The sequence below is a fragment of the Xenopus tropicalis genome, chromosome 3 (assembly GCF_000004195.4).
Source record: "Xenopus tropicalis strain Nigerian chromosome 3, UCB_Xtro_10.0, whole genome shotgun sequence".
NCBI classification, from domain to species: Eukaryota; Metazoa; Chordata; class Amphibia; order Anura; family Pipidae; genus Xenopus; species Xenopus tropicalis.
In genome coordinates this window covers 38,546,792-38,560,465 of record NC_030679.2, presented here as the reverse complement: position 1 = coordinate 38,560,465, position 13,674 = coordinate 38,546,792, and the positions used below count along the sequence as shown (strand labels likewise).

Here is a 13,674-nt window from a genome sequence, read left to right as displayed (position 1 = left end):
TACAGACAAAAGTCAGTTATGCAGACAGTAGGCAAATTAGAGAGAGGTAGCAGAGAAAACATATCTTAAACGTATCTAAAAGCTCAGTTTACTGTAATAATTTCTGTGCCAGAGTTTCCAGGTTCTTGCATGTCAAGTTGTGATTCCCTATATATTTAGTTACAGTGAAAACAATGCAGCATTGTGGGCAGGCTGTTGACCAACTCCTGTACCTCTGTATTCGCATACTGTACATACAACTGCATAACTATATAGAGGAAGCAGGCATTTTGAATGTTGGGGGTCTAGTGGGGCACTAACAGACATTTATAATAGATGTATTTTGAAAATTGTTTTATTCTCTTCCCAACTACATTTGAATTTCAGCATATAAAAATTTTATTTATTCATACTTTTTAAAGAAACAGATAATAGTGATAGGCATATTAGGGGGTCTGTGTTGTGTGGGGCTTTTTTGGTTCAGAAGCTGGAGTTCCCCTGTAAATAAAAATGCTGTGAGGCCTAGTGCCTTCCAATCTGAGCACTGCATACATAGGGATCATTGAAGTTTTTGCAAATAGTGTGTGTTTTACCTAGGCCTCCTGTATCATATATGTATCATACATATAAATGTGTTTGCAGTGGAGACGCTGAGACCAGGGAGAAGGATGTCCCATGCAGAGTGTAAGGCCTGTGTGACTGGGGGCAATGCATGATACTTGTCAATTAGAATAAGGCAGAGAGCTGTGTTGGATGCAGGAAACAGGAGAGCACATAGCTGTGCAGTGGTATATTGTACTTGATGTGATGCAGACACCAAAACAGATTACGGTCTATGAAATGAGGTATTTGAAACTAATATATATGCTGTTACACATTAATTGCTTTACTCTGTCAGGGCTATAAACCAGCTTAGTGAAAACCTCAACATCTGCTTTTGTTGCAACAGAATTGCTCTTGATACACGTCCCTGTTGGGCACAGTGTTTTTACGTAGTTGCAGTTCAGTTCAGCTTCCATTCCAACTCTGGCTGTAAGAAACTGTGCCCAATGGTCATGTACTGTATACTGGTCAGAATTGGTGCTCTGCTGATTAAATTCTTTACTATTCCTGACCACAAGCTGGTATTTAGGCTTGGAGGCTAGTGCCTTTCAGCCAGGCCTAATAATTAGAATCCTAAGCACCATTAGGGGTGGATTCAGAAGCAGTGACTTTTAATCTCTGACAGGAAACACTTTAATAGTAACTTTTAGTACATTATAGATGGATCTACCAAATAGCTCTTTTTAGGTCTTTTCTTAGACCTTTTCTTTTCCTACACTTTCACTGCAAGACATATTTCTGGTTTAAGCTGCGGATTCGACCCATTCAGACAGAGTCTGCAGCTTATCTGCCCTCCAACAGGGTTATGCAACCAAAATCAGGCACATTTAAATCGGGCAGGTTTAAAAATCCCATTAGGATGAGGAACGCATCAGCCTTTTTTAATGCGATTCTTGCCCCAACAGCCTGTATCCTCTTAGCTGTGATTTAAGCAAGCAATCAAATGCAACATCATCAAATGCATGTAGAATTCGAAATTAAGAAATATATATATATTAGACCTGTGTGGGTAAACTCATTCCTTTCCATTAATACTGTCAACGCACACACGTTCATAACTTGTCAATCCTGAGGCCCTCCAGCATCTATACCCACTTTTTATAAATAATGAGGATGTTTCCATTGCATTACTTTTACCTGAGATACATATTGATTCTGTAAATAATGGGCAGCTGAAGGACAAGGAAAGCCTTAATATTAGTACCAGACAGGCACATAAAAGGTAATTAGATGGGCTCTTACCAAGTGCCTGCAGAGTGCATTCTCTCCTGATTGCAAAATGTTAGACCGTGCCTCAGAGTCTGCCACCTTTGAGTAAGCCAGCCCCTTTGAATCAGCATACCAGGACTGGTAAATATCAGGACGCTAGGAGGTATGGCTGTTTGCTTCAGAATGCTAATAGTAATATTGCCTAGCGTACAGAGCTCCCCTACCATAAATGTGACTGAGGCATTAAAAGTTAAAGCGATCAAAGTTCAGAAGAGGCCAAACCCAATTCAGCAGCTCTGATCAGTTATTTTATTACACCGAATGACTTCTGCTAAGGAAAAGCAATGTTATTTTCTACCTACATTTAATAACTGTGTGCTGAATTCACAATAAACTTGCCAGTGCAGGAAGCATGCTGCAGAGCCTTTTTAGATGGCCTGGTTCTTATTCCCAAGCAGAACAATCAATTATATTTTTGCTTTACAAGAGGATCTGCAGCAGCTGGTCTGTTTGAATGACACCTGCTGCTGTGGGCCAACTGTGCCCCCCCCAGTGATAACCATATATGCAAGTGGGATGTGCAGACTAATGATGACCTGATATCCGAGCCAGCGAGATTCATTGGCTCCAATTGTCATAAAAGCTGCCAGGAGGCTCCAGCTAAATGGTGCCCACACACTGGCCGCACAAACCATTACCTGTTTATGATTGCATTAAGTGAAGCATTTCGGCGTAAGCGCAACAAGCAAGCAAATGCAAACTAAGGCAATCGGCTGATCCAAGTGCAGCTTACATCACTCGGTGTATAATCAGCTGGGGATTGTGGTGCAGGAGCCTCAATTAGCATTCCCTTATAATGTATAAAATAAAGCTTTCTATATATCCCTCTCTGTATATCCACATAAGTGCAAAATGAATTTCCAGGAGCAACATGGACAGTTTAATGATATAGCACATAATACAAGAAGCCTTAGATCCCTAAATGAACATAAGGAAATATGCATATTACACCTCAAAATAGCCCCCTGGTACTTGTTGAGCTCTCTGAAAGCCCCAGTAGGATATTGAATCCACATTTTTGCATGACTAATTAGCAATTAATTTAGATGCATGCTGTAGACTGAACTGATTTATGAGCAGCCATGCAGCATGGATCTAGATAAATTACTAACTAGCCATGCAGACTGTGGATTTAATATGGTGCGACCCTATTTGAAGGTAACTGGAAGTGTTTGTACAGTAAGAGGAGGGCTGCATGCATGACATCACCGCTCCCCAAAAAACTAGAATAAGCTTTGATAGGTTGCCTGCAGCCCAGGTATGCCAAATGATCCAGACTAAGTGCCATTAGAACCCCAAGTGAGCTTAGAAAGTAGTTTCCTTGCTTTCCTTCTCGTGCCTCTTCAGCATCAATTTTCTGTTTTCACTCTCCCACTCTCTCTGGTTTTTCCTATCTTATTCTGCTTTACTCTTCCCCTTTCTCCTCTCTCTCTCTGTTTCTCTTTCTTGTCATGTACACATCTCTTCTTTCCCATTCTCTGGTTCCCATTCCACTCCCTGTGTTTTCCTGTACTGTAGTATCCTTCTCCCTTTCAGTTTTACACACACCCCAGTCACTCCCCTAGCTTTTTTTTTCCATACTTCCCCTCTCCATGACACCATCTGTTGTATCATTGTTGTTGGCTGTAGAATAAAATGATTGCTCTGCATATCTATTTAGTCTATCTCTGCTAATAATCTCCCACCATACTGCATATACAGTTCTCAGACACCTAAAATGACTGTGATAGCACAGAGGATTATACAATTCCCTATGGCTGCAGAAAACCCCTCTAATACAAGTATAGGATCCATTACACTGTAACCCATTATCCAGATAGTTCTGAATTATGGAAAGGCCATTTCCCATAGGCTCCATTTTAAACAAACTTTTCTCATTTTTCTCTGTAATAATAAAACAGTACCTTGATCCCAACTAAGATATAATTAAGCCTTATTGGAGGCACAACAATCCTATTGGGTTTATTTAATGTTTAAATGGTTTTTTAGTAAACTTAAATGCATGGATATCCAAACTACGGAAAGATCCCTTATCTGGAAGACCCCAGGTCCCAAGCATTCTGGATAGCAGATCCCATACCTGTAGTTGAATGTGTCCATACCTGAGATTGTTGCGTTGAATAGTGCTAAGTCAGTTAAGGTGGCCATACACGGGCCGACTATAGCTGCCGATATCGGTCCCTTGGACCGATTCGGCAGCTAATCGGCCCGTGTATGGGGAGAGCAGAGCGGCCTGGCCGACCGATATCTGGCCTGAAATTGGCCAGATCTCGATCGGCCAGGTTAGAATCTGGTCGGATCGGGGACCGCATCGGCTCGTTGATGCAGTCCCCGATCCGACTGCCCCATTGCTGCCCACATAATCCGATCGTCTGGCCCCAGGGCCAAACGATCGGATTATTATTTTTTTTACCTAAATGGTCCCCGATATCGCCCACCCGTAGGTGGGGATATCGGGGGAAGATCCGCTCGCTTGGCGACATCGCCAAGCGAGCGGATCTGCTTGTGTATGGCCACCTTTAGGCTGATACTTTGTATACTGATGTGTATCTCAGCCATTATCATCAGTCTGGGGCTTACTCTTATTCCATTAACTTCTAAACCCATTATCTGTGTTATTTACAGTTAGGAAAAACATTTTTTTCATGTTTTTTACAGTTGTATCAACATTTTGTAACTGTTTTCTTAGATTATTTTATGCAGTGCCAAGCAGTAGCGATTTCAAAAGAAGGAAACCTTGGGAGATCAGGGGTAACCAGATAAACCACCCCTATGTTACCTTTGGAGCATAGGATAAGATAAATAGTAGAAGGGTAATTCTAATAATGGGACTACCTGGCTACTTCACTAATAGTGCGACTACCTGGCTCTTCACTTTTCTGGTTGCTTGCAATAACCTCCCTGTTAGGTGCAGAGTAAGATCACTCTATGTACCATTTTCCTCACAGTGTAGTAAACTAGCTGTTTTGTTTTGGGGTTTTTGTCCAAAATCTTGCATTTTTGTTAGTAGTGAAGTGAAACCAGTCCTAGGCTGACATGACAGTGTCAGAAGAGATTGAGGCTGGGCCTGCAGCCCAGGGCCACTTATCTCTGAAGAAAACTTTGGATGAGAGTGAACTCCTAAATAGCTGATAGTTATACACTAACTTGCAAGCTCCAGTATCAAACAAATAGGCCCATTCTGTACATGTATGGCCACTTTTCTATAGTTTTGCTAGTACAGGCCAACAGCAGCAAGTAAAAGAGGAGCCTATCTGATAATGCATTAACTATAATGTGGTGCATGGGGAAGCCTAAAGACCTGTCCTATTTATATTGTACAGATATAGTTGTTGGGATTGTCGGTGTAGCATACTCATTAAGAATGCTGTGAAACCTTGTGTTAAGTTATTGGTGGGTATGTGTGGCTTAACCCGTAGGCCTTCGGCGATCCATAGATTGCCTCAAAATCGACTTCTTATTAAAAAAAAAAAAAAAAAAAAATCATATAGTAGTCTTATTGGAACCATGCTCGGCGGAGCACTCCCCAAAGCGTTACTTGCATTGAAAGCGGTCAGGAATAGGGAGGGGAGGCCAGCGCTGGCAATGGGCAGTGTGCCTTTGCTGTGAGGGACACACACACTGTCACTGTCGCTACTTGTACTGACCGCACTACATTTTCCCTCATACGAGTCTCTGCGCCGACTGACGGTTCTGTTCCCAGGGGCTCCCGCTGCGAGGAGCTGGAGGTGCAGCCGGAGATGTAGTTGCCGGCAGCAGCCAACAGGTTGCAGCGTTCCCCGCTCCGCCGCCGCCGGGCAACCTCCTCCTCCCTACGTGTCCGGGATAGGCGGCTCCCAAGGCCGAGGGCGCCCCTGGCGAGTGTGCGGCGAACAGGCAGGAGGGGGAGCCGACAACTATGTCCGGAGAGTGACGGCCCAGGCAGGTGAGTGGCGCTCAGAGCCGGGGCAGTGAAAGGGGAGGGCGAGGGGCAGGGCACGGCAGGAGGAGGAGAGACAGTCGGGAGAACGACGGGCAGCCAGGAGGGAAGCGCTCGCCACCCGCAGCAGGACTGGGGCTGCCCGGAGTGAGTGTGCCCGGGGCTGTGACAGGAGGCAGGGGGAGCGGCAAGGAGCCTGGGCGCTACCCCTTCCCCCAGCACTCTCTCCCCTTCACACGCCAACTTGTTTATTTCTCCAGCGACTCGCTCCTCGCTATGGAACTTGGCTCTTGGCAAGCGGAGGAGCCCGAGTAGGAGCCGGCGAGCAGGAGTAGCAGCGGTGTAAGTAAGGGCTGGGGAGGGCTGTCTGTAAGCTGCAGGCACACAGCATTCAGTGTCAGGCTTACACTACAACTCCCACAACCCTTAGCGAGCGACTGAGGTGCTGTACAACACAGCCGAAGGGCTCTCTGGTACGCTCTACACATTTTGTGATTGGAAGCTGAAACTTTTTGGCTGAGCGAAACAGTAGTTCCCATGAGTAAGGCATGGTCACCCTTCCAGCTGTTGGTGAACTTCAGCCATTAGCTGAGGGTGATGGGAAGTGTAGTTCGGCTAGAGTTCAAGGTGCTATACTGGAATATTTGTGTAGCACATAGGCTTTAGTGGCTGAGCAGCCTGGCTGACAGGGAGAAAAACAGAGAAGATTAAAGGTTCTTAATGGAATGTTGAATTACAGGGTACTGGAAGCCAATCACATACAGTATCCACTGCCTGAGTGTTTTACTGCTGTGTCTCTGCTAGGCGTTTGCTCTAAAATGGAAGGACTGTGTAGATCAAGAATATACTACACCATCAGTGCCAGAGTAGCCTTGAACTTCTCCAGTATACCAGGGGTTAAAATGGCAGCACTGAGATCTCATAACCTGACAATAATCCCTAATAAAATTCATTTTCTGCTTTGGCAGTAAGGGACCATTTAATTAGTACATTAATAAAGATCAGGCTGATACTGACGTAAATACTTGTTTTTTTTCCCCCTCGTCTTCATTTCCAACCGTAGTCAGGGAGATGCTGTTTTTTTCCCTCCGATACATCGGCTGCTGCTGGATTTGCTACTGCTTCATTAGGATATGCTTTTCAAATATTGGGATTTTATGATCAATGCTATCGATAGACCTGTCATCCTGCACTGGCCATCGCCATTAACCTTTTCATTGATCGACTGTAGAGACGCAGCACGATTCCAACGCAGTCGGCTTGTTTGTTTCCTCCACAAGTGGGTGTGTCATGTAGATCAACAGGTCCTAACACAGTTCTTCTTATTTTGTTTTTATGTATATATATCTATCTATACGTATGTAATCCAGTATCATAGAGTGTGCATGCTGTATGGGCTGAGTTTACAAATTTTACAATGTGTTATTAAACGTGGAGGGACAGCAAAGTCTCATGCTGGGCACAATACGCTTCCCTGGGGGAAGTGGGGTGCAAACCATATTCAGTAACATGCGCCATAGCTAGTGTTAGGGGGGCGTTGCATTTCTGTGGGTTAGGATTAAAGATGGGGGTGAAACCTATAAGCTTCTAATTCATTGCTCAAGTTTGGAGTCTCGAGTCATTTAACTCTTTCCCTGCCAGTGCTGTTTTAGGGCAGATTAGAAAGAAAGCAGAGCTGTGGTTTGGTAGGGCTTTACCAGTGTGCTTACAGCCCATGCCTTGTTTGACATGACTTACTTTGTGTTTCTAGAGTCAAAAACGGCAATATTCATAAGGAGATGTTAACCCTAAAGATAAAATGTTGCCCGATGAATGAAATTGGAATTGGCAGCAACTGTCTACTGTATATAAATGTGTGTATATATTAATTGCACGTTTGCAATGATTTTTAACATGATTTGTAAATATCGGTTCCCTTTTGAAAGCAGTATGTGACTGTCCCCTGCGACATGTCTGCCCTGGTGATGCTGACTTTTGAAACAAAGTAGCAATATGCATCTAAAGAATAGAAAATAACCAGCAAACATGGGCTAGGTACAGAACAGCCACTGAATGATATTGATGCTTCACTTCCTAGCTTTGTTGACCAGGTGAAAAGACAGATTTGTGCTGAAGCAAGGAAACATGCTGCAGAGGCTGTGACGCACGTCTTTGATGCGTGAGACTGGGCATCTGCATAAATGACAAGAGTATGTTGGTAGAAGTGTTCTGGATGCTCTTTCATTGGCATTGCTCATCTGGGCACCTTTGGTTGTTTTCTCCCCACTAGATAGTAAGCTCTCCTGAGCAGGCTCACAATAAATCACTGGTCAGCACTGCAGAATGTTGGTGGCATATTAAGCTAAACCCTTGGCACCTCTGCTGTTTTGTAACTGCAACTGCCACTGTGCCTTTTCCTACTTTTGGGGGGCACAGAACTACAAATTCCGTCAGCCCCCGTTAGAGTTGTAGTTCTGCAGTAGCCGGAGTGTCAAGGGGTGCTCATCCTTGCTTTACTGCTTTAGTACATTCTATGAAAAAATGGCAGGGCTACTAAATCAGAGCCATAAATGTATCCTGTTGATTTAGCAACATTGCCCGCAAGAAGCATTAGGGCTGACTGCTGTTCTAAATTCTTGTTTACTGCATTTATTGATTTGTCAACAGTGCTACATTGCTGCCTATAGAATATATTAGACATCACCCCATCCCATATGTAGTTACTGTGTTAGTAATTAGTTAAGGTAGCATTATGTGAAACTTTAAACGGCTGACACAATGTATGTATGGATGTCACACCTGCAGCCCTCATCCAAACTGCCACTTCCACTCAGTTGTGCACTGAAAAGAAAAGGATAATTAACCTAAAATTAGGTTTATCACCTCTCCAAAAAGGTTTTGCAGGTCTGGTTTTCTGACAGCAGTCAGAGTTAGCAGTTACTAACTCTGTAGGGGATACAGTACACATCCATGTGCCACATTGGAGGGGTGGGAGTGTCATTAGGGGTCCCTGTGACTGTCAGCACCAGCATAATATTCTGTTATGTGATAATGGGAAGATCAGTCGCCTCTGCCTGTTCTGTGTATCAGTGTCACTATCTCACATAGCATTGTTTGCTGCTGGTCACAGCTGTAAGGGGCTTTTGTGTCCCTCACCATCAGTGGTTGCACCTGGCAAGTCTCTTAATCTGCTTCCAAACCAGCAATGTTTTCAAATTATATTAATTGAAGTAACTGTGACAAAAATATCCTCCATGTATAATAAAAGCACTACATTTGCCCAGGTGCAGTAACCCATAGCAACCAGTAAGGTGTTCTCTTTATTTTTACTGGTAAAAATGGGCAAAGTAAAGACCTATATAGCCTGAGCTTGTGTATAAGCTTATCCAGAGGCATACTGGGTATATGCAGCAGAAACTTTTCCTGGTGTGTTTGCAAGGATGATTTATAGGCTCCCACATGCTCTGAAAATACCATGTACATCCATGCATCATATACTCTTGTATTAACCTCATATGATTAAGCACACAGGGTATGCCTGCTAAGTTGCCAAGAAAGTGATGCTTTTAGTCTAATTTTCCGCCTTGCCTTGTCAGTCCCAAAGCATCACTCTTGTCTTCATTTACACATAATATTCTCGTACATGCCATCTAATGCATATTTTATAAATAAAGATGGGGACTTGCTACACCATAAACAGGAAAGGAAATCAGGCTATTTAGGCCCATTTTGACAAGATGACAACAATTTGCAATTTAGTTAATAGCAGACTTTAATATTGTAGACACTCAGCAGTGCCACGTCACATAAGAAATTCACTGTCGGTGTCAGTATCTGCAAATCTTTCATCAGTGATACCGTGAAATGTATATTTATTTCACATGATCGCATCATTATCCTTTAAGATAATAGCTCACTTGTTTGCATCATGGAAGTGTGGGGGTGGTTGATCCATGTATATCTCTGCAGTGGTAGTACTTAGGTAGCTTCATGTAATTATGTTCAATGCCAGAACTTATTTTACAGTAGATTACAGTTTCCAGTCTTTCAAATCTGATCTAAACTCTTTTCAATTACTCAGAAATAAATATGCCAGCATAAAGGCCCTGGGTTTTCTTACAAGTTCAGGGGTCCTACGTTTTATTCCATCTGGTGCACAGTTTGCATCTCATTTGAATTTGCTCCATATTTCCAAAAACATACATTCAGATTATTGGGCTTATGAGGAATACATTGTCATAAATAAAGAATACTAATTGCACAGTAAACAACTTTCTGCAAAAATACATTATTTGTTTTCTGTGGCATTGTTCGAAACTCCGATGCCTATTTCAGAGCAGTCCATTAGAGAGTAGTAGGTTGTATGAACACTTGTTAAACTGCTCCTTGTTTTTCTTACATTTAGAAGAGACAGTCTAATTTCTTGTGTTTCTTATTTCAGGCAGCAGTACCCAATGGACCCCAAAGACCTTTTAAAGCCCTCTAGTGGATCACCGGCAGTGAAGGGCTCACCTCATTACAATGACAAGCCAGGGAATGTGCTTGAATTCTTTGGAAATTATAGGGGTGGAGTTAGTGTAAGTGTATCTGCATCTTGCCCAACCTCAACTGCTTCACAGTCAAACACTAGGCAGCAACAGCAGTTTCTCAAACAGAAAGCCGTGACTGGGGATTCAACTAATGGATTGAATAACGTGCCTCAGCCAGATTTGTCTAAAGCAGTTTCACTCTCAATGGGACTCTACATGGGAGAGCCAGACACAAAAGGGATGGGCAATGATATTGCCTTTCCACCCCAAGAGCAAACTGGTATCTCCACAGGAGAAACTGATTTTAGTCTCTTGGAAGAGAGCATTGCCAGCTTGCAGGCTACGACATTGCCCCCAGATAGACTCCTAGAGATGCCAGAGGATCCTGGGGTTTTAAAATGTGACGTATCTGCCCAACCAAGGCCTTCCATGCTAGGTCAGGGGGGCAGCAATGGGAACAGCACTATCAAGCTGTCTCTTACAGACCAAAGCACCTTTGACCTATTACAGGACCTGGATATCCCGCCAGACTCACCTACGGGTGGTAAAAGAAATCCTTGGCTAGACCCCCTTTTCGATGAGGAAGAAGCTTTTAGTCTGTTGACCCCACTGGCCACTGATGATACTTTTCTCATGAAATCTGAAGTACTGAGTGAGAGTAGCAAACCTCTCGGCCTCGAAGATAGCACACACAAACTCAGCGATCGTGCCAAGGAAGGACTGTTGTCTACTGCAGCCCTACCAGTAACTCAAGTCAAGACTGAAAAAGAGGACTACATTGAGCTTTGCACACCTGGGGTGGTGAAGCAGGAAAAGTTTGGTCCTGTTTATTGTCTAGGCGGGCTTTCAGGATCTGGCTTATTTGGTAACAAATCTTCAGCTATTTCTGTCCACGGCGTCAGCACTTCAGGTGGGCAGATGTACCACTATGACTTAAACACTTCCACCATCTCACAGCATCAGCAGGATCTTAAGCCTATCTTTAATCTTGGCTCACCTGGGACTAGCATTGCAGAAGGCTGGAATAGGTGCCATGGATCTGTGGATGACAGTTCCGCTTCTCCGGGGAATGTAAATTTTCCAAACAGATCTGTTTTTTCAAATGGCTATTCGAGGTAAGATTATTTTTTTATTTAAAAACAGTTGAAAGAACCTCCAAATTATAGCAAGCTGTTTTTCATGATATATTAAAATTTAGACTTGACATACATATATAGAGTATGTATGTTTGCTTTGCTGGGGTACTTAATATCTGCTTCCATAACTTTTAATTTCTGAAAATTTTTTGTACTCTTATCCATCATTTAACTTGCTTATGGATTCAGTTTCGGCCAAGATTTGGCCTCTTTCAGCAGGATTCGGATTTAGCTGAATCCATGCCTATGGCATTTTAAATCCTTAAAATCATGTGACTTTTTGTCATTTAAACAGGGAAGTTGAATTTTCTTGTACCGCACGGTTTTCTTTAACCTCCCTTATCCTGATTTGCATATGCAAATTAGGATTCGGTTCGGTATTCGGCAGAATCTTTCTCAAAGGATTTGGGTTTCACCTAGATACTTAATTTTGGATTTGGTGCATCCCTAGTATAATCATACATTGTATATAAAATGTTTTTTTTAGACATTTTATTTATGACAACTTTTTCATAAATAAAAATGCATTCTTGTTGTTTTAACTGGTTGCAAGAGAACTATTCTTTGTTTGCATTAGTGCCTATGATCAGCTGGTACAGTGATACTGACACTGAGCATTTTACACATTGATTCCAGGTTGTGTTGTAAGTTACGAAAAGACGTTTGCTCACAGTTTCTGCTGGTAGTGACTTGGGTAGTATGATCTGTGCTTATCTCTGACTGGCTGTTTCATCCTCCTATCTGTCAAAGGTCATAGCCTGTGCACTGGAGGACATACCATTGGCACAAGTTCCAGTATCATTTTCAAGTGTCATTATGTTTTCGTTTAAGGATTCAGAAAAAATGCAGGTATAGGACCTGTTATCGAAAATATTGGGACCTGGGTTTTTTTATATATAATGGATCTTATTTGGATTGCCATACTTTAAGGTTATGAAAAAAATATTTAAACATTAAATAGGATTGGTTTGCCTACAATAAGGAATAATTATATCTTAGTTGGAATCAAGTACAAGGTACTGTTCTTATGATAACAGAAAAAATGGAAATTAATTTTTAAAAAAATGAATTATTTGATTAAAATGGAGTCTATGGGAGTAGGGGGGCCTTCCTGCAGTTGGAGCTTTCTGGATAATGGATCCCATACCTGTACTACATCTTGCTGAGTATAATTAGCAATACTTGTACCTTTTTTACAGCTGCCTGGTCGCTGGAGGCTAATATTTTATTAGGGGATATGGATAAAAAGGTCTTATCTGTTTGCCAACATATCCCATTCCAATATGTTTTACCTGACTTTTGTAGAAAATACACAAAGTTGAAACTAAAAAGGTTATACTATTTATTCCTGATCCCCTCGCTTGCAAAATTGAATTGTAAAAACAAATTTTCCTGTCTCAGAACATTGCTTTTATTTTAGTTTTCCTTTGGCTCTGTTGGAAGGTGGTGCTTATAAATGGCATTTTCTAATAGAAAATCAAGTACATTTAAATCAGTAAGGAAAGGGACAAATGCTAATGTTAACTAAAGGTCATACACCATTTCATTACAGTCATGCTTGCCCCAAGCATTCTATCTAGTTAACTACATTTGTTTCTTATTGAGAATTTGTAGCAAGCTATGCTTCTATAATGTGACCACATGCTCAGAGTTCAATTATTATGGGTTTTCTCACAGCTTGGAAAGGTAATTTCAGTGGCAAAACTAAAAGTGTCGATTTTAAGTGAGCTTATATTAATGGTCAAATGATTAATCTTTTACAGGGTTGAAGAGCATCAACTATGGTTCAATATGCACATTTTACAAACAGAAGTGCAGTTGAACAGACTAGTTCTCATGACACTGAGCTGAATCTTGTCACAATTAGGGTCTTTTTAAAGTTCATATGAATTGTTTGCTCTGCTGCTGAGTACAATTGGTTGGCCTAGCATAACGTTTCCAAGTAATGTGGTTACCTGGTAAACTTCCAGTGTAATGTTCTGAAGAACAAATTGATGTTGTCGCTTGGTTTTATTTCAAAATTGGTTAATATTACACAGAGGAGATTGCATATAAAACGTGCGCTGAGCTGTTTGTTCTACTTTGCTTTTTTTTTTTTTTATGAGCGCTTGGCAGAATAAGTTTAGTACATAGACTCCACACTTAAAATCAAAGTGGCCTCTGTTTTAACTATATGGCTTCTCTTGTGGGCAGAAATTTCAGATCATATTTTTACTTTGTCTCTGCTTTCGCCTTAACTGTATTCTTGCATTATTTTATC

The 13,674-nt window shown here is 42.0% G+C and overlaps 1 protein-coding gene across 1 annotated transcript in view; it reads left to right on the top strand.

The window, feature by feature from the left end:
* The first annotated feature begins 5,566 nt into the window (after positions 1-5,566).
* The window catches only part of nr3c1 (nuclear receptor subfamily 3 group C member 1), a 110,899-nt gene continuing 102,791 nt past the window's right edge, over positions 5,567-13,674 (top strand). The window contains 2 exon segments of the mRNA NM_001016967.3: positions 5,567-5,776; positions 10,191-11,393. Coding sequence (NP_001016967.1) covers positions 10,204-11,393 — 1,190 coding nt within the window. The 5' untranslated portion in view covers positions 5,567-5,776; positions 10,191-10,203.